General features: G+C 42.7%; 3 protein-coding genes across 9 annotated transcripts in view; all 3 read right to left on the bottom strand.

The window, feature by feature from the left end:
- Window positions 1-115: 115 nt before the first annotated feature.
- LOC147040159 (chloride anion exchanger-like) lies at window positions 116-3,805 on the bottom strand. The gene is made up of 19 exons (XM_085902650.1): window positions 3,650-3,805; window positions 3,446-3,585; window positions 3,264-3,374; window positions 2,964-3,124; window positions 2,713-2,877; window positions 2,488-2,640; window positions 2,251-2,333; window positions 2,005-2,152; window positions 1,826-1,939; window positions 1,664-1,741; window positions 1,506-1,601; window positions 1,311-1,417; window positions 1,174-1,243; window positions 1,017-1,109; window positions 854-937; window positions 642-776; window positions 508-562; window positions 301-437; window positions 116-223 (listed from the first exon to the last, which is right to left on the bottom strand). The coding sequence occupies exons 1-19, from the start codon at window positions 3,778-3,780 to the stop codon at window positions 203-205; spliced, it is 2,082 nt and encodes a 693-aa protein (XP_085758776.1). The 5' UTR covers window positions 3,781-3,805; the 3' UTR covers window positions 116-202.
- A 221-nt stretch (window positions 3,806-4,026) lies between these two features.
- Window positions 4,027-12,563, bottom strand: LOC147040158 (chloride anion exchanger-like). Of its 3 annotated transcripts, XM_085902022.1 has the most exons (21): window positions 12,490-12,563; window positions 9,083-9,250; window positions 8,630-8,769; window positions 8,372-8,482; window positions 8,147-8,307; window positions 7,615-7,779; window positions 7,391-7,543; window positions 7,194-7,276; window positions 6,973-7,120; window positions 6,787-6,900; window positions 6,635-6,712; window positions 6,475-6,570; window positions 6,294-6,400; window positions 5,961-6,030; window positions 5,791-5,883; window positions 5,617-5,712; window positions 5,072-5,302; window positions 4,951-5,005; window positions 4,683-4,828; window positions 4,532-4,591; window positions 4,027-4,388 (listed from the first exon to the last, which is right to left on the bottom strand). In XM_085902022.1, exons 2-21 carry the CDS (start codon window positions 9,208-9,210, stop codon window positions 4,362-4,364), a joined length of 2,262 nt encoding a protein of 753 aa, XP_085758148.1. In that variant the 5' UTR covers window positions 9,211-9,250; window positions 12,490-12,563; the 3' UTR covers window positions 4,027-4,361. The 3 variants fall into 3 exon arrangements, with proteins under 3 accessions (XP_085758148.1, XP_085758147.1, XP_085758146.1); XM_085902021.1 differs by lacking the exon at window positions 12,490-12,563 and having other exon boundaries at window positions 9,083-10,042; XM_085902020.1 differs by lacking the exon at window positions 12,490-12,563 and having other exon boundaries at window positions 4,951-5,302; window positions 9,083-10,042.
- A 1,335-nt stretch (window positions 12,564-13,898) lies between these two features.
- The window catches only part of large1 (LARGE xylosyl- and glucuronyltransferase 1), a 112,249-nt gene continuing 101,533 nt past the window's right edge, over window positions 13,899-24,614 (bottom strand). For all 5 annotated transcript variants that reach the window (XM_085902023.1, XM_085902024.1, XM_085902025.1 and 2 more), the window contains 9 exons: window positions 21,262-21,366; window positions 19,736-19,848; window positions 16,989-17,114; window positions 16,453-16,608; window positions 16,198-16,361; window positions 15,387-15,665; window positions 15,173-15,319; window positions 14,882-15,077; window positions 13,899-14,109 (listed from right to left, as the gene is read on the bottom strand). In XM_085902023.1, coding sequence (XP_085758149.1) covers window positions 13,912-14,109; window positions 14,882-15,077; window positions 15,173-15,319; window positions 15,387-15,665; window positions 16,198-16,361; window positions 16,453-16,608; window positions 16,989-17,114; window positions 19,736-19,848; window positions 21,262-21,366 — 1,484 coding nt within the window. In that variant the 3' untranslated portion in view covers window positions 13,899-13,911. The remainder of the gene's footprint in view (window positions 14,110-14,881; window positions 15,078-15,172; window positions 15,320-15,386; window positions 15,666-16,197; window positions 16,362-16,452; window positions 16,609-16,988; window positions 17,115-19,735; window positions 19,849-21,261; window positions 21,367-24,614) is intronic.

Below are 24,614 nucleotides of genomic sequence, written 5' to 3'. Positions count from 1 at the left end.
AAGCAAAGCAAAGTGGATGTCTAAATCTGTCGTTTGCGTCGTGGTGATAGACACATGAAAAAATGCAGGGAATCGCATACATATCTGTGTAAATAAGAAATTTTCTGACACAATGTGGAGGAACCTATTTTAATGTGACATATACATTTATTTCAGGATATTTCTTTTATTTAAAAAGGATGAGCATGAATGTTGAGGACTTCTACAGTTTGGTTTCTAGTGGCTGAAACAAGAAAAGACAAACAGTCAAAAACCAAAACACAGCATTACAACAATTACATTCACTTGGATTTATCTTACCAAGCTGTTGGCTACAGTGTCCAACTTGTGTTTGTCCAGCAAGTGCAGCATGGCGTCATGGATGCTCGGGAAGAACATAGACGTCTGAATGTCATCGTCAAAGAACATGCAGCTCTGGAGTTTCTCCAGTATGCACACTGTCAACACATCAATGGTGTGAAAGAATGGCACAAGTACAAAAAAGTGAGTGACACAGATAAATCTCACCATCACATGACGCGACGTAAACAGCCACGTCAACTCGTATAAACTCTTTGAGAGCCTTTCGGGAAGCAGGGGAAAAACACGCATTCAAAAATAATAGACATTTGGATCTTGCCATGTTAAAATCAGGATCATACTGTTTTGAGTCCCTTGAGAGCGGAGATATCCAAGAAGGAGACGGCAGAGAAGTCCAGAATGAGGCTGTGGAGATCTAACGGGTGAAGTTGCGGGTCGCACGGCGGCTTGCAAAACTCCAAATCCTTCCCGGCTTTCTGGGTCACATGGAACAGGAAACGGCTTTCAGGAACCAGGTCGTTTTGAATACGACGCGTTACGCTTGAGGTGTGACCTCCTTCATCGGCTCTTCCTGCTTCCTTATTTTTTTCAAAGCCTTGGTCCTTTTCCGCAGAACCCTCAGAGGGTTAAAACCAACCTAGAACAACAACGTGTTGATTGGATGAAAGCAGAAAGTTGACTGGTCATGTCAAAAGTATGTCAAAAAGCATACGTACGGCCTCTATAAGCTTGTCCCGCAAAAAGTCAATATTGGCAAAGAAGATGGGAGCGGGGATTCGGAAGATTTTCACTCCTTTGGGTTCAAGTATCTTCACAAGAACAAACAAAACAATGATTGTCAAAAAAACAAAACAATATCACGCGGCTACTTACATGCAGATAGTCTTTACGATCCCTGTAGATGTCGGTTCCGGGGATGTTCGCCAAGATGGAGCAGCGTGGACTGGAGAGACATTTGGAGCAAGATTGAGATCTCTCCAGTTGTTGTTGTTTCCGTTCCGATGTCTTACAATTGAGTCCTGAAGACCACCGTGAGGAGCTCCACCCCCAAGCCGACCGCCAGTCCGAGATCCAGTCCCAGCAGGATGGAGCTGGTACACGTGCCCACCCACACCACCTGTACGCACACGCATCACATTTGAGGCTCACTTACGGGCAACATGGCGGGGGGGGGGGGGAAAAAATGTCGTCATTGCTGTCCTCACACATTCATGTTTATCTCTCCGCCACAGGTAGGGGATGTCTCGGAACTGCATCAACATGCCCTTTAGGTTCACCAGCACCAACGCTCCCAGGACCGACTGCACAAGAAATTAATAATGAGTAAAGTCAAAGATATAATAGAGGCAATACCACATATTACCTTGGGAAGCGGCTCCAACAAAAAGCCAAGCGCCACGGTCACGATCATCGCGATCATGGCTGATATGAGCCCTGCGATCTGAATTTGTCGACATGAAGAAAAAAAAAAAAATCATGTTATTGTTATCACAGGGTTGCAACGGGCGGGAAAGCGAGCGGCAACCTGTGTTCGGCCTCCCGAGCTCTCCTGCACGGCTGTCCTGGAGAGAGCCGTGCTGGCGGCAAACGAGCGGAAGGTGGCGCCGAACATGTTGCTCACGCCGAACGCTATCAGCTCCTAATTGCACAATTTCATTTTCAAAAACAGTCCCCACATTTTTTTTTTTAATATTGGCTACTAACCTGGTTGCCGTCAATGGTGTAATCATGTTTGATGGCGTAAACTTTGGCCACGGAAAAGGCCACCGCAAAGCCCACGATGGCGATGGGAAAAGCCTCCACGGCGCTCTCTTGGAAGACTTCCACACTGGGGGCAATCGGAGACTCGTACCTGAAGATGAGCCAAAAGGAACGCTATAGAAGTTCCATCCACTTGGTTTGTCACAGGAATGTAGACCGATCTTGGCGAAATAGTGACAAAGTACTCACCCACTTAGCATTTTGCCCACAACATCGACTCCATATCTGGTCTCAAAGGTCAAGCCATACGACACTCCGCACGCTATAATGGTCTGGGTAGAGAGAAAACATAAAACAATCAAGTGACATATTTTTTTTGGGATGCTTTAAGCATTTTCTTTTTGAGGAAATCACATTTAAGTCATAGTATTTCTTGAAAAAGTGTTTACATTTTATTATTATTTTGATAATGAAAGTATTATTTACCATAATGACTTCAATGGGAATGGGCACAGGCAGCTTGGCTTTGTAACGCTCGTTCAGCTCTTTGACGATGAACACCACGAGCATGATGACCACCGACATTATCAGGTCGCACACGTTGCTGGATGTGATCTGGATGAAGATCTTCTCCAGGGTCTGCACGCAATAGGCCACAGCTCAAAATTGACTACAATACCAACTTTGGGATCCATGATGACTTGTACGCACATAAATGATGGAGAGCGGCCCGTTGATGCCCGGCACGGTCAGTCCCAACACGAACTTGAGCTGGGACACCACGATGTGGACGGCAGCCGCTGTGGTGAACCCGGACACCAAGGTGTCTGACAGGTACACCACCACAAAGCCCGCCTGGAAAACCCCCATGGCCAGCTGTGAGGAAAACAAATTCAAGATAGAATTAATGTGTAGGCTCCCTCTTGTGGTGAGCAAAACAATCACAGTTAAATCTTCATTACCTGGAAGAGCCCCATGAGAAAGGTCACAGAGGAGGCAACCAGCACTCTCTGGTGGTCCTGCGTCAGCCCCTCAAAGTCTGTGATGTTGGCGGGTGGTCCGTCTTCCGGGACCAGGCGGGTCACCACGGCGCCCACCATCAAACTGAGCACGGGGAACGAGCCTGTGGGAAGTCAGGACCGTCTTTAAAAGTCTAATCACGCTGATCCTGTCAAACATTTTCTTCATATTTAAGCACCTTGTTAAATGAAGCAGAAGGAATATTTTCCCAAATGTTTGAAGACATATGAAGAAGGATTTACCGACAGATATGTGCCTGGACGTTCCGAGGAAGAAGTAGGTGAGCACGGGGAAGAAAGCGGTGTAGAGGCCATAACTGGGAGGAAGCGAGGCCAGCAAAGAGAAGGCCAGTCCTGATGGAGCCCACAAAATCTTCTTAGCGGAATACAACAAAGCGATGCCGATGGATTTTTCCGCTCTTCACCTTGCATGACTGCCACCATGCCCGTGCTGACCCCGGACAGCAGATCCCCCGGCAGCCATTCTCGGATTCGGTACGCTTTCATCCAGCCGACAATAGGGAGAAGGGAGAGCGCCACATTTTTGGCTCTCTTTGCGTCGCATCTGGTGTGGAATAAACAAAACAAGTCAAGAAGTCAAAGAAAAGGAAGGAGCGGCGGCGACTTACGTCAGGTAGTCTTTAACGTGGCTCGTTGGGGTTTTGTGCAAGCGTGGGATTTTTTGGTGGTCTTCCGCAAAGCTGTCCTCGGAATACGTCGGCCTGGCGACTGCGTAGGGTTTCCTCGGAGTCAACTTCATATCTCCTCGATGAAAGTGTTGCACCTTTGGCCGTCGGTGTATCTAATCTAGAATCTCCACATCGGTCGCATCACCTTTTTTGATGCGCCACTTATAATCATTGACAAAAGAAGATACTTTTATGATGCATTGATCATTTGATATCTGATGAGGCTCAGCCCATTCACGTTTTGATACTCACCCAACACTTCAAAATTGAATTAAAATGAATCAGAAGACAGTACACATGCATTTCATCTTTTAAAAACATTTTTTGTCACACATTTATTCAAGTATAAAATGTTTACAAACAAGATGTTCCAAAAACGTAATTTATTCTCATCTTCCTGAAAATACTATAAAGTATATAAAAATCAATTTTAACACGTCCGCAAATTGCTATGCAGAGTACGAAGACACCAAATTAGCACTTTGCATACATTTCAAAGGCTTACATACAGATTGTCAAGTCAAGGCAAAAGCATTACATGCGGTATAAGTGCGCTGTGCTCTAAATAGCTGATCTGGAAATTAAAACAAACTTCCCCTTCGGTGTTAGACATAAAAAATAAAATAAAAAAAAAAAGGGAATCACGCAGAAGTTAGAGCCTGGTTTCTGGATCTGCTGCCTGTGGATAAAATAATGAGTGTCATCTTTATCAACATCCAACAAAAATGAGATTGAAAGATGAGATTTTCACTCATTCATTTTCTATCCTGAACGTCAAGAATGATTTGAACGAGACACAACGTAAGTATTTGTAATGCTTACATTCTTATCTCTGTTCCTGAGACTCCCCGCAGGATGGTGGACCGTCACCATTGTTTTAATCTGGAAATGAAATGATCAATGCAACATATACAATGATTCAGAAATGCAATAAAGTTCTTATTGAAAGTAACCGGCGGGGGCTTCCCACTACCTTGTCGTAACGGGATTTGTTTTGGGAGCACTCGGGATGTTTGTTCAGGATGTGCAGCACGGCATCGTGCAGCGTCAGGAAGAATATGGACGGCTGCACTTCATCATCAAAGAAGCTGCACTGGTGCAATTTGTCCAGGATGTACGCTAAAAAAAAAAAAAAACATAAAAACAAACAACTGATGGAATAATTGCTTCCAATTTAGCATTTTTGGGGAATTATTGTGCTGTGTATTTTTAAAAATTAAAACGCAGAAACTGATATTTACGATCACAAGCAGCAATGTAGACGTCCACTTCAACGCGGATAAATTCTTTGAGAGCCTGGAAGAGATGAGAGGATCGCACAGTGAGGAGACTTTCAAAACTTGTGGCGGAAAATGAACTGACCGCTTTGAGACCCTTGAGAGCAGAGATGTCCAGGAAGGAGACGGCCGCAAAGTCCAGCACCAGACTGTGCAGGTCCACGCGGGGGACAACAATGTTGGCGGGAAGCTCGGCGTTCCAGTCCACGCGGGCGGGCAGGTCCTTGAAGTTGGCAGGCAGGTCCAGTTCCTCCGTGTTGCTTTCAAACTCAACCGACTCGTTGATGGGGCCGCATGAGGTGTTCAGGAAGCCGTTCTGGAATAGGAAATATTGTCTCATGTTCTGCCTTTGGACAAGGAAAATGTTGCTTTGTTTTCTGCTGCTGCTGATGTTTATAGTTTAAAGCACCCAAGAACGTGACACAACGTGGATGGTACACGAGTGCTGAGTCTGGCGAATCTCAAACTATTATCTAATCTTTGTCGCAGTAAACAATTATGATGTGTTGTAGTATTTACGACTTTCGACTGCATGTGTATTGTGGAAAACGACTATGTTGTTATTGTTACATTCAACATGTGCATTTTATTTTATTTTATTTTTTTATATACAAGCAGGTCATCACTTACCGATGTCCACTGGAGATAACCTTTCTTTAGAAGTTTCCGGATAAAGCGCAGCGCTTTATTTCGCTTCCTGAGGACTCTCAGTGGATTGAATCCAACCTGTGTTGCACATTTGAAAAACTTTATAGGACACAAATGACATTAAAGATCAACAAACAAACAAAACGATAGACGCACAGCTTCCACCAGTTTGCTTCTGAAGAACTCGATATTGGCGAAGAAGATCGGCGACGGGATACGGAAGATTTTCACTCCTTCTGGCTCGTATATCTGGAGAAAGAATACATTTGGATTTGAGTCCGGCAGTGTTTAAAATAGTCAGTCCACTTGTTCCATCGCCAACTTACATCAATATAGTCCTTTCGGTCCTTGTAGAGATCAGTGCCGGAAATGTTGGCCAGCACGCTGCAGCGGGGGCTGAGTTACAGTAGAAGAAATAAAAGTCATATAATTTTTCTAAAAATAAGTGCTCAGAAGAAATCATCACCAATATATAAATCTTGGCAATTTTATTGCAGCCATAACATTTTAAATTCCAAAATAAACCAAAAATCTAGTTAGCCCAATCTGGCTCATAGTGGTGAATATGAAATCTGCCCAGCAACAAGTGAGGAGAAGGAATATAATATTGCTATTCTCCCACCAACTGATACAAGCAGTAGATATGATTAGAGACTCACAACTGAGCTCTGAGGACGACACTAAGTAGTTCCACACCGAGACCTGCGGCCAGACCGAGATCCAATCCAAGTAAGATGGCTGCAATACACGTGCCCAGCCATACAATCTGTATATTAAAACAAAAACAAAAAACACCAAATGAAATACAAATTTATTCAATATCAATATCAATCCACTTACACAGTCTGACTTGTCCCGCCTCCACAAATACGGGACCTCTCGAAACTGCATGAGCATTCCTTTCAGGTTGACGATGACCACAGCGCCTAGCACGGACTGTCGGGAACACGGGTCAAGGGAAGTGTAAACAAAAAAGCAAAAGGGATGGGGCGGAGCCAACCTTTGGCAGGGGGTCCAGGAGAAATCCGATGGCCAAGGTGACGATCATCACGATGATAGCTGAGAGCAAACCGGCGATCTGAAGAAGTGAGAATCATATTGAATGTATTGAAATGAACTGCGTGGAAAAAAAAAAAAAAGAATTCAGGTTACCTGTGTTTTTCCACCAGTACTTTCCTGCACCGCACTCCGAGACAGAGCTGTACTAGCTGCAAAAGATTTGAAGGACGCGCCAAAAATGTTGCTGACCCCAAAAGCGATCAGCTCCTGGAGAGAAACATATGTGGTTATAAAAAAAAAAAAAAAATCACATTGTTTTATTTTTCCTGTTCTGTGCACCTGGTTTCCATCAATGGTGTAGTCGTGCTTCACTGAATAGACTTTAGCCACAGAGAAGGCCACAGCAAAACCCACGATGGCCATCGGGAAGGCTTCCACGGCCGTGTCTTGGAAGATGTGCAGGTTTGGGGCCATCGGAGGCTCGTACCTGAGAAGGAACATCACCAATCGGGATGGATTCTTCCGATTGATGCTGTAGGTGGCTGAGGTCAATACCGTACCCTATTGGAATATGACCCACGACGTCGATTTTATACTTGGTCCTGAAGTCGAACGCGTAAGAAACACCACAAGCGATGACAGTCTGGGGAAGACATTAGTTTTGTTTTAGTAAAAGTCATGAACTCCTTAAGAGCTGTTTAGTTTGGAAAGAAATCAATCAGAATGCAGATTAGTGTGTAATGATCGAGCCCCTCACCATGATAACCTCGATGGGGATGGGAACAGGCAACTTGGCTTTGAATCGGTCATTCAGCTCCTTCACGATGAACACCACCACCATGATCACCAAGGAGATAACCACGTCGCAAACGTTGGTGGACTCGATCTTGGAGAAGATGACCTCCAAAGTCTGTCAAGAAATAAACAACATAAGAATCACATACTGCGCTAAGATACAACCTAAGCTTTTTATTAGCTTACGTAAATAATGGAGAGCGGGCCACTCATTCCAGGGACTTGCAAGCCCAGCACAAACTTCAGCTGGGACACCAGGATGTGAATGGCGGCCGCCGTGGTGAAGCCGGACACCAGAGTGTCGGACAGGTACATGACCACGAAACCCACCTGCAGGATGCCCATCGCCAGCTACCAGACACACATAAAAATGTGGAAGAACCTAATCAGTTGTGTCTTCAAAAATAGATCGAATAAGTCTCAGGGAGAGTACTTCACGACGCACGGGCCACTTTATTTTTTTTTACTATGACCACAAAGAGTGAGGGAAAAATTCATGCTGTGATAACGGAAGAGCAGGGGCCTAAAGACAGAGCCCTGGGGCACGCCAGTAGTGAGAAGGACTTTAAGGTATGACTGGAACCTGGAACCCAAGAGGGAAGCCTGATTTTTATATGAAAGGAATTTCAGACTGTGTCTTTTCATGCATGGGTTTTTGAGAATTTTATGTAAAAGTATTTTTGGGGAAAACCCTCAAAATAATAAAAGGCAGTTTCACCTGCATGATTCCCACAAGGAAGGTCACAGAGGAGGCCACCAGAACCCGCTGCTCATTCATGGTGAGACCTTCAAAACCCGTAATATTAACAGGCGGGCCTTCATCCGGTACCAGCCTGGTGACCACCGAGCCGATCATCAGACACAGCACCGGGAACGGACCTTCAGAAAAGGAGACCATGAGACTCAAAGGGAAACTTGGTCGTAAAAAAAAGAACGGCCTTACCCACTGAGATGTGTCTGGAGGTTCCGAGGAAAAAATAGATGACAACTGGGAAGAAAGCAGAAAAGAGCCCGTACCAGGGTGGAAGGGAAGCCAGGAGACAGTAGGCCAAACCTAAATGATAACATCAAACTGGCATCAGACTAAAACAAAACCTAAAACTCCCACTTATGGATTTCTCTGAAGAGGCACAGGGTGCTTGCTTCAAGCAGTTAATTGAAGTGACACTTACAAAAACAAAAATCAACAGTTGATCCAAACCTTGTAGTACGGCAACAAGTCCAGTACTGACTCCCGACACAATATCACTCAGCAACCACTCTTTAATCCTGTAGATCTTGATCCAGCCAATGATTGGAAGCAAAGATAAAACGGCATTTTTGGCACGTCTGGTATCACACCTACAATTACAATAAAATAAAAAATAAAAATAAAAAAAAAGAAGCCAAATCTAATGAGAATCCATACAAGTGACCGGTAAGATACAGAAGACATTTTTAAACTATCGGTGAAAAAGTTCAGGATTAGAACCACCATGAATCATCACTTGAATGACGTTAAGCGTATTGAATGCTTTTCAAAAATTGGCCCGAACGTTACAGATTTTTTTTTTTTTTTTTACAATAGCACGAGCTTCAACCTGAAAAGTAGATAAGACTTGAACACGTTATCTACCAACATTTCAAGTGTACTCAAGTGCGTGTTATGTCTCACGTGAAGTACTGCTTGATGTGGTCTAGCGTAGTCTTGCGGTGCCTGTAGACCTTCTTGTGGTCCTCGGTAAAAGACTCCTCCGAGTACAGGGAGCGCGCCACCAGGTACTGGTCGCCCATCGCTTGCATCCCGACAACCTGCGGTACGTCCGAGGACCTGCTGCTGCTTCTGCCGAGATCCATTTAAGCACATTTAAACATGAGATCACCTTTGACGCCGCTAAAAACAAAGGTCCAGATGGGAAAGCGCTTGAGGTCTGGATCACTTGTCAGATTTGATAAATAGAGAGCAATGCCAGACAGTGCTGCTTTCAATGAACCACTTCCCTCTAACCTACAATAGAACACCTCCTTTAGATGATGTGGGTCATTCCAGAATTGGAGGACAAATTCAGTTTTACCAAAATGAAATTTCAAATGCACAACTTGAGGTAATTATATTTGTTGTCAGATAAAATGTAGTGAAAGTCATTCTGAAATTAACTTTAGATCAGGTTTGAACTTGCTTTTGTCTACTCAACAGAATTTTATCAGACATGTTTTAAATTGTTGTAATAATGTTCTAAAGTTTATGAAAACTTGTAAGATGAGTTTGTCTTGACCCATAAAAATAGCAGCGAATGCAGCTAGTATGTACTTTGAATAAAAACAAACATGCAACCCAGTCAATGTAAAATTAAATTGATATTTAAATAATTTTTGACTTTATTTCAAATTGTAAAGGATTTATTCAATACTGTCTTTTAAATAGGAATTTTTTTAGTATCACCAAACAGGAAATATATGACAAAAAAAATCTCACAAAAAATGTGCCATTAATTTTTTTATTTTATATAAATATATTTTTTATTTTTATTTTTTTACGAAGACAAAAAAAATTGCAAAATAATTTGTGAATTTCTCAAAAAAGTGCAGAAATTATCCACCAATTTCGGAATAGGCCACGTCGAATTCTACCGTGTCGTCACCTACCTGATAGAGTGCTACAAATTCCAACTTTCCACTGGCCTTTCCGCCTCCTCCAGCATTTGGAGCGTAACTGCGATGTCCCGCTGTTCAGCCATCAATAAATTACGCTGCAGTTGCGACTGTCGGCTGTAATTATTAACAGTAATGACGAAGGAATCCCTTGCGTTTGGATGCCTGCCTTATCCTTGACCATTGTTCTCACTGATATCTGTCTTCGAAACTTTTTGGCGGTGACGGCTCTTCCACCCCTGGAGGAGGGACGGGACAGGACAGGCCATTGTTAAAAGGAAAGCAAGGAGGTTTTTAAGCGGGGTGGGGGTGTTGCCAAAGGTCAACAACAGCACTGTGTTTGGATATTTTAGGTTAATGGAAACAGGTCAGAAAGAGGCTTCAAAACATTGATCAGATGGCAGATACAGTACATCGCAATGTCCCAAAAAAATTTCAGGCACTTGTGATAAATTAAAAATCTGTGTCACCAATTGTAAAATTAATAACAGACTGAGGACAGAGCCTTGAGGGACTCCATTATTCAATATTAAACAAACAATAAAAACCTTAAAACAGATAATTTATAACACTAGAATTTATGTCTAATTTCTAAATTTGTCAAAACAAGATGAATCAGGATTTATTGCAATGTTTTGGTCCATGCATGTGGGCGTTTGTACGTGCGGTGTGTGCGAAGGTGCTGTGCACAGGTTTCAGTGAAATTGAGCTGGAATGCAAACAAGCACAGTAATTGTGCGAATGACCTTAGTGAAATGTCTGCCTGAAAAGAAGGCAGTTCACTCCAATGATTTGTGTATGATTAAAAAAAAAAAAAACGTTTGGTGTTGATAAATGGCCAGATTTCAAATTGCTTTTGATATGTTATCTGATTTTTTTTTTTTCCACAGTACTGTATGTCAAGTACAGCGGGTAGAAGCAAACATTCAGTATCTTTTTACTGGTATTTCTAACTCCACGTTTCATTTAATAAATAAGTAAATAAATATAAATATATAAAAAACACAAAGCGAAGTGAAGGTTTTGGAAGTTTAGACCAGCTTTTGATCTCCATTAAATGACAGCATCATGACTCACATCTGATAAACGCTGGCACGATTCTCCCGTTTGACTGCGCCAAGGCCAACATTTTTCCAACTCGCCGCACATTTGTTATCTTACAATTGGTCAACAGGAGTTGGCTGAGCATTTTATTTTACAAACTCCACAAGTTACAATTAAAACAATAATCTTTAATGTTATAATTATTACTATAGATAGTTTCCTTTTTTTTCCCCTGTCGAAAAAAGTCAGATTAATGTGTTGAATTCAAAACTTTCCGCTTCATATCACATTTTTTTTTTTAAAATAAAAAAACGTGCAGCATACTAAGATAATTGTTATGTCATGAACAGCGATAAAGATTTGACATCACATTATTTACAGGCAGTAAATGATGTTAGTCTCTTTTTTTTATTGGATTACAATAGAGTTGCAGCACTTAATGATGGGTGGATCAAGGTTTATGGGTTGTTGAAGATGGAATATGATAAAGAGCATTTTTTTTTCAAATCATGACATTCAGCGACGCACGGATGGCGCAATGATGCAACGTTATCTTAGCGGACGGCGCAGAGTATGACGAGCCTATTTCGACACTGACAAAGATAAACAGAATCTCACAAATCACGACTACTGCTTCAAACTTTCACCCATTCATTGGACTGACACGTGACTTTTGTTTTCCAGTAATTAATAGGTGCAATAAATAGCACCTTGGAGATAATGACATGAGTGTCTGCTTTGAAAGATAATATTTAATGGCTTGATAAAGGAGACAATTAACAGATACAAGAATAGTTACGCCTGCATGTTCCACAGATGGTTAATAAGTTTTGAATTCTTTTTTTTTTTTTTTAAATATTAGTAGCACTTAAAATGTCACTGATTTGGAAAGGTCAGCCAGCTCATGTCGCAATAAAATGTCTCCTCCTATTTTAGGAGCTGTCCGTTTATGTGTTCTGCAACAGATGCTAATGAAACACGAGGTGTCAGTAAGAACCCCAAAAATAAACCTGAATCAAAGATTTGCTTGTGTCTTCTTTTTTTTGGTCTAAATGACTGGAAGTTTGCATTTTCGAGGACCGGCGGCCGTAGTAGCGTCGGGGCCGTGCGAATAAACGAAAGTCGGTCCCCCCCCCGGAAGAAAGCTAATGAAATTCGCAATGATTAACGTTTGATGAGCGACTTCAAACCGCAGCTGGCCTGAGGCGGAGACGATGGGGGGGAGGGGGGCCACCAGAGACCGCCGCATTAAACATCTGAGCAGACGTGGCTTTAGTTTGAAGATGTGATGGACGTGGTGCTGTCTTTTGTAGTGTGTTACAAGATGGTCTTTAAAACAGCAAAAGTGGAGGAAGATAGTGAATGAAGACATGAATTATTACTTACTTGTGGTCCAAGCTTGAGTTTTTCCTCAGTTGTGGATTTTCCTGGCGATAACACGAAAAGGACTGAGACACACTTCTTAATATTTTGGAACATTTTTACAGTTAAGTGTTGCGGGAAAATCAGGATGTTGCTGTGAAAGAGACCGCGTGGCCCGACCTTACAAGATGATCTTCAGGATGAACATACAATTGTTGAACTTTTATTTTTGACTTTTGAAGAGTCTGTGTAAAAGGAAACAGCGAAATTAGCACACAAATGGGGAAAAAAAAAAGCATCCAAGTATAAAGAGGAGAGATTCAAATATTTAACTTGAGAAGAGCATTTTCATGACAACGGTGAGGAATAGTCCAAGGCAAGCAAGCGTTTGACACTTTTACTTTTATTTCAGGTAGCAGCATCAGTCAGCCATCCACTCCGCGTCACACACTTCCAAAATTTCACACACACACACACACACACACACACACACACACACACACTCAAACCTGCATGACGGCCCTTCTGCCTCTTTCTTCTCGGGTGAATGAGTGAAAAAGCAGGTTGGCCATTGGCCTTAAGTTTAACAACAGTAAAAATAAAATAAAACATAAAAAAAAGAAGGATTTAAAGCAAGATCAAAAAACAAACACAAGAATAAACACATTATTAAATTAAATGAATACTGAAACTAATGAAAACTGACCACAATCTATCTCGAGGCAGACTCTTTGGAACTCGGCCAAATGTAAAGACTTTAGAAATATTCAAGCTTGTTTTCCTGCCCTTCTGACTTCATCTTTAGCAACCTGCAAACAAACGTCAGTTGATAGGAGAATACTAAAACAAAACAAAAAAGAAACATGTCATCAGACTGGAGGCAAGGGTGAAACGGTGGAAAGCAGTAGATCATAGTTTGTAGTGAACACAGAGGTTTTGATTGAAAAGACTCACACACGCATGACAAGGGAGTACGCTACACTTGGCGACCATTTTCCTTGCCTATTTAAATGAGGAGGATGGATTGTGATTGCTCGCGTCGCTCCCCTCCATCCTTACCGATTTGTCTCGCCACCGCGATGATGATGTCCGGTTAGAGGAGAGGAAAAAAAATAATGCTTTTGACGTGTGGTCACGGCACTTGGACGGTGTCCGCGGTGTGCAAAACTGAATGGACGCAAGGCTGTCACTCACTCACGCACGCACACACCTGTGTGTACATTCGCCCACATGCATACGTCAATAATTCCACATCCGAGCGGAGGTGACTTTTTCTCGGATCCCGCTTTGAAAGCTGCGGTCCATACGCGCCACACGTAGGGTCAAGGTTTTTGAGGAAGGTCCGAGTCGGGTCCATCTTGGCTCGGCCCTGTACCCTCGCGCCCCCCACTCTTACCGAGTCAGTACAGTCACTCGCGGCCTGGGGGCGGCGAGGGCCCGCGGTGGCTAGCTGTTGTTCTCGGCGGTCATGTACTTAAGGGCGGCAAAGCCGTAGCGCCGCGACATGTTCTGCTGGAATTCCTCCTTCAGGGTCTTGAGGCAGACCCGGTACTGCTTGTTGGAACGGAACTTGGTGATGTCGAAGCTGGGCGCGTGTGGCATGTGGATCATGTACGCATTGGGTAGGACCACAAATTCGTACTCCTGTGGAGAGAGGGGGGAGGAATAATAATAAATTCTTAATACAGCTAAAAAGTAATTTTGCCAATCAGTTGCTGAGCCTGCGATCCAATAATGAAATGTTTACATCATGTCCCGTGCCCCAAACGTCTGTTTATTTTAATTTCACACCATATTTAATTCATCCCTTAAGACTGAATTGTTATTTATTTTCAAATTACCCTAATTGATATACATGAAAACCCTCTAAAAATACACCACATAGCTCTGCGAAGAAGTCATCATTTTCCAACGATTATATAAGGTGTATGTCACTCAACAGGAAGGAGACCTCTCCCGAGACCAAACTGTTAACAAAGAAAGACAGTAAATCCTAGATTGTTGTATTTGTGTTTGGAGCGCGGCAGGCTACTTCCTGGTGCCTGTCGAAAAGGACGGATGGGTGTTGGCGTCTTGCCATTATAATTCTTGAAGGTTGAACTGTGGCTACACCTTAACCTATTTTTTTAAATTGTCTATAGCAGTTGAACAAAGGTGGCCGCTCAACAGACAATGAGGACATATTAGCGTTTGACAAAGTGTGTAGCTATAGGTGAAGCATAAATTAGCAGATGCCCATAGATCACTGATTAAAAAAAAAACAAGTATCAACAAATCTAGTGGAGACCCCGAAAGACTCCAAAACACAAGCTATTCACCATAAACGTCCGAACAGCAAAGTACTGTATGTCCCTTTTAAAGTTAGCAATTGAAGCAGCTAGCTAGCTAGCTACTAGTGAGTGGATACGTGTTTTACCTGCGCATCCAGCTCCATGATGTGCGCCACCTTGTTCCAGCCAAAGCCCACAAAGCGGCGGTCGTACTCGGGGCTGTCCCGTCTCACCATGACGTACGGCTCAAAGTCGGCCTCCCACTCCACCCTGTAGGGCGTGGTGGCCGTCCGCCATTTGGCAAAGTTGGTGGGTGCGTGGCCTTTGGTCCACACGTGGTACCTGCGGCAAGCAAAATGATAACATGCCGTTTCTTCTCGTCTCCACATAAATTTGAAGAATCAATGTTCGCAAGTTGACCAGCTGCTGTTACCGACCTGAAAGTAAAAAGCGTTCCCATGTCCAGCTGAGAAAGCAGCTCGGCTTTCGATTTTGGGTAGGATAAACGATAGCGCAGCGTCTCAAACGCTGGCACCACGAGTGCTTTCTTGCTGTTGGCCATGTCGAGTTGTACGACCGACTTCCTGTAAATGCGCGTGACATGATAGGCAAACAAATCCAACCGGTACACTCGCAAAACGTTCCTCTTACCTGAGATATTCGTAGAGGCCATACATGGGCAAGAAATCGATGTCGGACAGGAACATGTAAGGTGTGTTGACGTGCCGCATGGCGACGTTTCGTAACAGGTTGACCGGGTAGAACTGTCCTTCTTTGTAGACCACGTGGTAACCTACGTTGCCTCGGCTCATGAGCACCTCGGAGCCCTGAGCGTAGCGCAGGAACTGCTGGGCCTCGGCGTCGGACAGGTAAAGGGCCAAGCTGATGGGGCCTTCCCAATGCTTGCAGATGGCCTCCAACATCTGAAGTCTAAGCAGCACAGGACACAATATTTATTAATATTGACTTTACATCGTAAGCATCCAATCGTTACCCACAGTTAATTTTGCCCTTCTTGTTTTACTCAATAAAATAAAAATACGCTTTGTGAAAACTTTCCCTCTCATTTGTATTTCAGCATTGTCAATTCAAAATTTGTTCAACCAAACGTGTCTATCTGTCTTCTCCCAGTTGCCCACGTATGCTTCCTGCTTGAGTGAGCCGACAATTTATATTCTGACATTGTGCTTCCTTCTGCTGCAACAGTTTGGTTTTCATCAATGTGTTCCTCAACTAATCAACCAAAAGTCAAATTAAAACAGATTTGTGATTGTGTTCTTCAAACTTTCTTGTGGAATCAGACTTTTTTTGCGGGGGACCTGAGTCCTACAATATGATTCATACATCCACCACTAGAGGGCGACAACTAAGTGTTATTGTTTATTTTTCAAAACATTTATATTTGTTTTTTTTTAATTGAGTGTGTCATACATTTACAGGAAGTGACCGTGTGAAACCGCACCTGTCCATTGAAAGCTGCGCCACTAACGTGACGTCCGCATTGTCGGGCGTGACTTCGTACTCGTAGTGGAGGAAGTAGAGGTGCGTTCGGTGGACGGTGAATCGCTCGCGGCGGAACTCATAGCAGGGGTCATCTTCGTCCAACTCGGACAGCGTCTTCTGGAGCTATGAAGGGAAGATCATGCGTGCATTATTTACACATGATTTTTCTTTGCAACAATACAAGTAAGACTTTCGCAATTTACGGGATCCTCACATTCTCGCTGTTGTGATCGGCCTCGCTGGGACAGCCGAACAACTCCCGGCGCAGCAGGTTGCCATCATACTCCAGGAAGGTTAGGTAGAGATTGCGAAAGAACTCCACGTGCTTGTTCTTGACTCTTAGTTTCTTTGGGGAGTTCCAGTGGATGACCTGGTAAGAAAGGGAGAAGGAATTTCATTTTGTTTGTATGCGATAATAAAAATTCACAAGGTCAATTAAGTCAAATTTGATTCAACTTTGATCAGGCGCGCCCAATTATGAATTGAATTTTCAGTGCATTTCATAATCAGAAAAATACAGTAATGTGCTAGTACACCCACTTGGGCAACCTCAACCAATCCATCAGAAAGTGCTTTCATACAACTATTGACTCATTTAGAGTTTGACCTCCTTCGTGCCTCGAGGCATTATTAACATTTTGCACTGCACCGAGGGCATATTCGATCTTAAATGAAGTTCGATCTGTGTTTCATAATGAGGAAAATATGAGACGTGGAGCGATCGCCCGTGCTGTGGTCCAGCTTTCTCACCTTGAGGTCCGACACGTCTTTGTAGCACTTCTCTGAGCGGGTGTGGTCGGAAAGCTGAACGTTCCAGAAGCACGGCAGCTGGTGAACCAGGAATGGGTTTTGCTTGATCACAGCATTGAAGATATCCTGCACATACAAAATATGTTTTTTTTGTTTTTTTTAATAAATGGACTGTTATGTCTTTTGAGCGCAACTAAGTATTCATCACAAAATGGAAATTCCACCAGGGGGAGCCCCAGTTCAATTTGGAGAGTTGACCCATTAAATAGCAAATGTTGACAGTTTAAATACTGTTAATATAAAACATGTGGATATGTTAACAAGGCACAAGCTCCCACGTTAAATCATTCTAGATGCTTTATTTTGCCACAATTAGTATATCAAGCGTAAATATTGATAAAATTCACATTAGTTATTTATTTCCCTGGATAATAAATTAGGGAACATGGATCTATAACTGAGAGGAAGGACCTCACATATGATGAAAGAGCACATATAGAATTATTTGAGTTAAGCCCCAGGCTCAAATATTTATTAAATTCTGTCTCAGAAGATTTACAAAGCATTTTTCAATTCCAGCATGTGTGAATAATTTAGCCACGTCTTGTGTAGTGGGTGTCGAGTTCATACGTTACGCCCCGCTTTCACTTTTAATAGTACAGAATAATATCACATATCGAACTGGTATTGTGAATTTTTTTATTGGGATCTACGAACAATTATTCAAAATGGCGCTTTTTTTGTGAGTCCAAATAACGCACAATTTAAAAACAAGTTCTGATGAATGCTCAAGATCTTCCGACTCACATGGCAACAGTCGGTGACAGCCACCACAACCGTCTAATGGGAGACATAAAAGCTCAATAACCTCGTAATAAACGGCGCGATAAAGAGATCTTGACAGACCTTCGGAGTAGCTCATACGGCAGAAGGCAGATGGAATGCTGAAATGATTCCGGAAGCTACCCCCGTTCATTTTCCAAACTGCATACCTTGCGGGACTTTACTTAATGAAGGTTTAATTAAAATCTCATAAACGTACCACTCATCGAGATGAGGGGTGGATAGCTCGCGGATAAAGGGGGGAGAGGGGGGGGGGGGGGGTTTGTTCGCCAAGGTCTCGGTGAAATGCCCTGACAATATATGCATCATGGGACGGCGCTGTGTCGCTGCGGGCTGGCCAGTGAAAACGAAAAAGCCATAATTGCTAAATGGGGCGAGTTTACCACGACAGTGTTGCCTCGTTTCAGATGAACTGGTTTTGTCCAAGGGACCACCATTGTAACCAAGAAGTACGTTGTGGACCACTGCTTTGACGGAATATTTTTTTTATTTTGCACTGAAGGAAGATAGACCTATACAGGCTATTTGTATGCCTATTTTGAGAATCTCAGCTACATTTGACATCATTTGGATGGGTAAATGATTCACAAAATTAGCTGGAATATAAATCAAATCTAAATGACGAATACATTTTTTTAATGTTACAATTATTTTCCATTTCTAATTTCATGGACCACCTGTAATATTGCCATGGACCACTAATGGGCCGCAGACCATCTGTTGACAATCCTTGGTTTGGAAGAAAGCATCACAGTGATTTAATACATTTTGTGTGGGTCCCTCTAGTGGTATCTAATTTATTATTGAATGTGAAAGCTGTTAACACTCATTTATTTTCTTATTTCATCCACTACAATAGTGAAATTCTTTTTTCCTTTGTCGGTGGCCTCCACGTGAATGTTCAATTAGATTGACCACCAGAATTTCTGCGCCCAGCACGTAGTTCAAGTAGCACGGCACACGGTGAGATTTTCACCCCGCGTGGCCGAACATATCAAACATGTTACGATATTCCTCTCAAGGCCTCGTGAGGCAAAAAAACCCAGCGCCAATTACTCGCGCACAGCGAGCTACCTGCTGAGCAAACCGTCTCGGATGATTTTTTTTTTTGCTCAGCGGATAGTAGCTCCTGTGTGCGGCAGGCTTAAATGTTCAAACAGAACATTACATAGCTTTACAAAGAAATTAAATCTACTTTTGAGGAATAAAAGCGATGTGTCATTTTTGGTGCCGAACGCTCAAGACTCGATAGTTCCTCTTTGTGGGATTTCTTGTCTGCTAGCATTGTGTCCCCGCTTGTACGATGTCACACCGTTTCCCGCCCACACAGCCTTTTCAGCTCGATCAGGGTCGACTATTGTGAATCACGCTGTGGTGCTGACATGATTGTTGGAGAGTGGCAAGTGGGGGAGTTGTCAAAGCACGGGCAACACGTCGCTACGCTTGGCCAAATGTCGCCGCAGTTGTCGCAAAGGCGCCGTCCGGCAACGTTTTGGCCGTGCTCCAGCGGACGTCCGTACGGAGCGAGTCTTCCACTGTTCAGCTGTTAATAAATGAAATGTAAATCCCGCCTGGCGGAGCCGAGCTTTTCTCAGCCAAATGTCACAGCACAAAAAGCCTTTTTTGTGCTCATTTTTCTTCATGTGCTGTAAAGGAAAGCTGTCTTGGAGCGAGGCGCGTACAAAGGAGGCAGACGAGCAGCAGAATAATATTACTTGGAGGAAAAGTTCAAGCCTATTTTATTCTGACAAACAGAATTTTGGATTCCAAAACTTAAAACTAATTAACACATTTTCATACACACACCCTCAATGGAGTTGAATGTGATCACTGCAATTTAAAATTTGAACTCTGAAGACGCTACGCGCCGCATTAAAATAGAAAGTGAACGTTTGCTTTCGTACCTGATCGGCCAAGGAAGTCGACAACATGCTCATTAACTCCCGCTCGGCCGTCAGCCTCCACATTTGCTCCCATCGTAGCTTTCGCAGTCGATCGAGGAGCAGCAAAATCACCCCTGCAAAAAGTACACAGGCGACACCCTTGATATGACATCTTAAGAAACAAGAGAGATTCATATCGCCGCTACTCCCCCGCCGGTTAAAGTGATAAAGTCTCATTCACGAGACTCCGAATCGCCCGCCGTGTGTTTACCGAGATAAAGCTGCAGGTGAGAAGCCTGCAAACAGACCGGCAATAGATGCTAAAATGCAGCTACGTGAATTGTACCAAAAAAAAAACCAAATAGGCAACACAAGGAGGGGGGGAGAGAAGGGGAGAACTTCTCACTTCCATTGCTAATAAAATAAATCTTACTGGCAGCTACAAATAAAATTAGGCGTCCTATTTTCAAGGGGGGAAGATTGGAGCAACCCGAGCATTCTTCATATCCCGCTGTGCTCCATCTGTTGCTATGCCGCGCAGCAGAGCGACCACAGCTGGACTGGACTCGTTTTTGAGTCCTTTGCAAACAAGCGCTCGCCTCGCCAGAAGTGGAACAACTCGAAAGGTTAATAGAAAGATTAACCAGTCATGAAGACCTCCAATGAACAGGGCCAGGGTAAATGAAATAAGCAAATTTTGAGATAAAGAATATTTTTTATTTATGAAATGGGTATGTTTAATCTCTACGAACTGTTTTGGAAAGTAGAATTTTTTTGGGGTGGTACACACGAGCGAGCATTTGTCAAGGGAATGTATTATTTTGGACAGAGAACTTTGCGACAGTTTTATTTTGCCACTTTCTTGTGTCATCTCCAACTAACAAAAAGCCACCAAATAAAAATTCAACTCAAAAAGAAGAGAAAAAGATTTAAAAAACATTTATAACATGAGGCTTTGTATTTTTGAATAAATAACATACCCTTGGTACAACCTTGCAAGGGCTTTGAAATGACATTTTCAATGTGAGCTTTTGTGAAGCGTGTTGCAGCATGACTCATTTCTGCACTCTGTGGGGTTTTGTACTCGCACAAGGAGCTCTCGAAACATACTAGAAAGTAGTGCTTAACTTTACCTTCTTTATTTTTTTTTTTTTTAAAAAGCTTCTTTGCAGGACTAATAGAAGCTCTTTCATTGCTTCTCGCCGCTGTATATTTGATGTGAATGCATTGCAGCGTTTTTCAAATGCAAATGCTACTCGTACTCCAGAGATAAAGAAGGAAATAAATTAGTTGTGATCCGCAGATATCCGTTGTAGACTCACCAAAAGTGACACCTACAAATACTATCATGGTACTAACTCTATAATTAGAGGAGTCATTCTTATTTTATTTTAAAAACATGCGATCAGTCCAGGTAGATGCTATTTTTATTTTCAAACAAACGCTTTTGTTGTTCTCTTCCACTTGGTGCTCCTTGTAGAATAATTTTCTGCAGCTCGCTTTTATGACGTTTATTATTAACAAGAGATGCCTGTTGCCAAACTCACCAGTGTTGAAGCCTCGGCCCAGTGCAGGCCATGGCCGGTGGTTCTTCCATAAATTTCCAAGATACCAGTCACTCTGGTTCTCCACCAGACCCAGAACTTGCTGGCCTGAAACAAACGCAAATATCAACCTTTACTAACTTCATTCCACCGGCAGCTGGAGCACATTCGGAAGAGACGCAGTGGCACCCCCTAGTGGTAGATTTCTTTTCAATGCAAAACCTTTGGTCCTGATGCTTTGATTTGTTTCAAACTGTAAATCAGAGAGTACGCTGACCTGTGCATCGCTGTTTTACCCTGAAGGGATGTTGAGCACTCCTTGCAGCTTTGATTTAACTCACAACACTCAGAGACCTTTGAAGCTACCAGTGGTTTGTTGTTGAATGAACAGAACAGTTAGGATCTTGAAGCAAAAAAAAACAAGCAAAAAAAAAATATATATATATGTCGCAATGGATTTACAAGTGCTGTAAACTCATTTTCTGAGAAGCTCCTCATCTCACTTCAACATAGTTCCTTGGCCACAAGATGGCGTCAAAGCATTACAATATGACATTATCATCCTATACGACATATCATGCTGTTGGGAAAAAACAATATGCTTTTCTTAGAGAAGATGCGGGGAGACTTTATTTTAAAGTACAATTCCTCCAGAAAGCGGTCAGAAGGGATCAGCGACCAAAGACTTGAGGGGCACCTTAATCCCCTCATAAAGCTGCCTTTTATTTCTGAGTCAACGGCAAACTGGGGGTGGGAGGGGCCTTAACTGCCCCTCGACAATGCCATGACAAAAGTGACTCAGGGTGTTCCATATTTAGCTCACGTGAGTTAAAACATTTAGAGCTATGAAAGTTATAAACAGCAGAAAGAGGCGGAACGTAATAACGGCCCAGCAGTTAAGCCGAGAGAGGGAAGGATGTGGGCTTAAGGGCGAAGGATTTGCAAGGAGACAAGCCAGACGGATGTAAAGGTCAAGGAGACGGACAGCCGACGTGGATGTAGGGGAGGAAGCTCCAATAAAGGCCCCGAGGAGGATAATCAGGAGATTGTTTGAGCAGGCAGCCGTGATGACTGAGAGAAATGATTAGAAGCAAAAAGGTAATTCAATCAAACTTTGTGGTCCTTTTTAAATTGAGCCGCTCCCCAAACATCCCCAATGTTTATTCAAGCAGTGTTAGGTGTTAAAATATTCATTATCATCATGCCTTGTTTAAATTACTGCGATGGGGAGTGTCCAACAAACATCGAACGCTGTTGCAAGAGATTACAAAAAAAAAAGAAGGGCTATGCTATTCTGGCACGCAAAGATAAAGTTAAAGCTTTTGTTTGAGTAAAAAAGTCTTTGAGAGGAAAAAAAAAGGGAGATTTATGGACTACAATAAATACCTAAAAACATCAATAGAGTTCTTGATTTGATATAGAATGGCAAACATGACTCAATAATATCAGCCGCTGTTAGAAGATTTATTTACATTACAAACTGTGTTTAAGCAAAGCGAATATAAAAGAAGGGAATGGGGGGAGGAAAAAAAAGCAACGGCTTTAATGCAGATGCTTAAAGTTAACTAGCTCGTCGTCAATCATGTTTATTGCCGGAACAGGTACTGCACAAATTTGTTTGCGGATTAATTCCTTCTTAGTAGAAAACTGTTAATTACTGAGCCTTTCAAATTGCTCAGCTTCTCGCTGTTCTTCAAGGCAACCATCTGAGAGGTGCAAAATCAAGGGGAAAACATGACTGAAGGGACTGAAATGAAAAAAAAACATTAACACGGTGACCTTGTTAAATTAGAAGACAATTAAATACTTTTAATTGGAAAAAACAGCGGGGCTGGAAGTCTTCGCTGGCTATCAAGGAAACAAAAAAGACTTGGTAGACAAAAAACTAAAATAAAACAAGGACCCAAGGACACAGACACCTTTTTTGAAATAAATTCATCAAAGAAATAAACGCCACGAAAGCAAATAGTTCTCATCACCGTCTGGATTCAAACAAAGCGTTCAGCTGTCAGCCACTGAATCAGCGGTTTTATTTCTTCAATCTTCAAAGCAGAAAAATGCGCATTATTCGTTTTAAATTAGATTGATTTTGTAAATCAGCAAAAGCTTTCCAGGCCCCTACTTGGAATCTCGGTCAATACGTAGCTTAACATGTGATTAGATGCATGTAATAATTAATTGAAGGTGTAGCCCACACATTAAACCTTGGCCCATCTACAATAGAGGTGGTGACTGAGGTGAGGCTTGTTAAAATGGCCGCTAACAGAGAGCTTTAATGGTTGGCTAACTGTTGCCGTTAAAGTGATAGGACTATAAAACAAAACGGGCTTTCACAAAATGGGAGCCCTTTTGTAGAAGCAGCCTGACTGAAAAAGCTTGGCATTATAGAAAAGCAGCAAAACGGAAGAGCGGTCGTAAGAGGACGAGAATGAAATGACGGCCTTAAAAATAAAAGAAAAAAATCCTGTTAGTTTGTGCTACTTAGGCTAGCATGCCAGCTAATACTACTGATGAGCCTCAAGTGTTTGCATTGGTGTTGAACCATTTAACAACCAAATACAACTATATGTAACGAGTTCCTGATTGCTACGCGGTGATGGCGCCAATGTAATTACAAAACCCTTCGTCGGCGATGCGAGTTGTCGGCCGTTTTCACTACAGAGACCAAAGTGGAAGTTGACCAACAAATGACGACAGCCAAACGACGAGCATCCCAAGTGCATGAGAAAAGGCAACTGAATTGAAAAAAAGAAAACATAAATAGGGATACATGGATTTGTTTTTTTTTGGGCAGTCTTATTACAAAGTAGAGGATGGGAAGAGTTGGGCAAAGCATTGGCTCCAACAGACGTGGGCAGTAAACAACAAGTTGTGTTGAGAGCACAGTGCTCTGTATTATGCCACAATTGCCCTGGCAACGTTGCCGCTGTGTTTCTTTGTGCACTTCAAACAGTCCCAGCTGAAGATGAACAGATGGAGTTGGAGCTAATAAATGTTGAATATTTACTAGTATTACTGCAATGCAGCAAAGTGGGCAGACCAAAAGGGAGGGGATGTTGTGGAAAGGAGCACGCGGAAGAAATGTGACGCCCACCGAGGCGATTTTTATCGCAACCGACGGCACGGAGACAAATAACGTGTAGCAAAACACAGCGTTAAATTGCGAGCCGGCGGGGCGCGGCAATTGATTGTCACCGGCACATCATCTTTGTCCCGCTGCCCTTGAACACCAACTGATCAGCTAAAAAGCCTTTTTGACGCACAAGGTTTGAAGTGCTGAATGAGAGAGAAACGATGTGTCACAGCAATACGCTAAGTGCTGCTAATTCAAGGGCAGCTACTTGGCTAGGTAACAC

This window comes from Syngnathus leptorhynchus, chromosome 21 (genome assembly GCF_054491065.1).
Source record: "Syngnathus leptorhynchus isolate UIUO chromosome 21, UIUO_Slep, whole genome shotgun sequence".
NCBI lineage: Eukaryota > Metazoa > Chordata > Actinopteri > Syngnathiformes > Syngnathidae > Syngnathus > Syngnathus leptorhynchus.
Note: the sequence above shows the minus strand (reverse complement) of the source record. Positions and strands in the feature narration are given on the sequence as shown.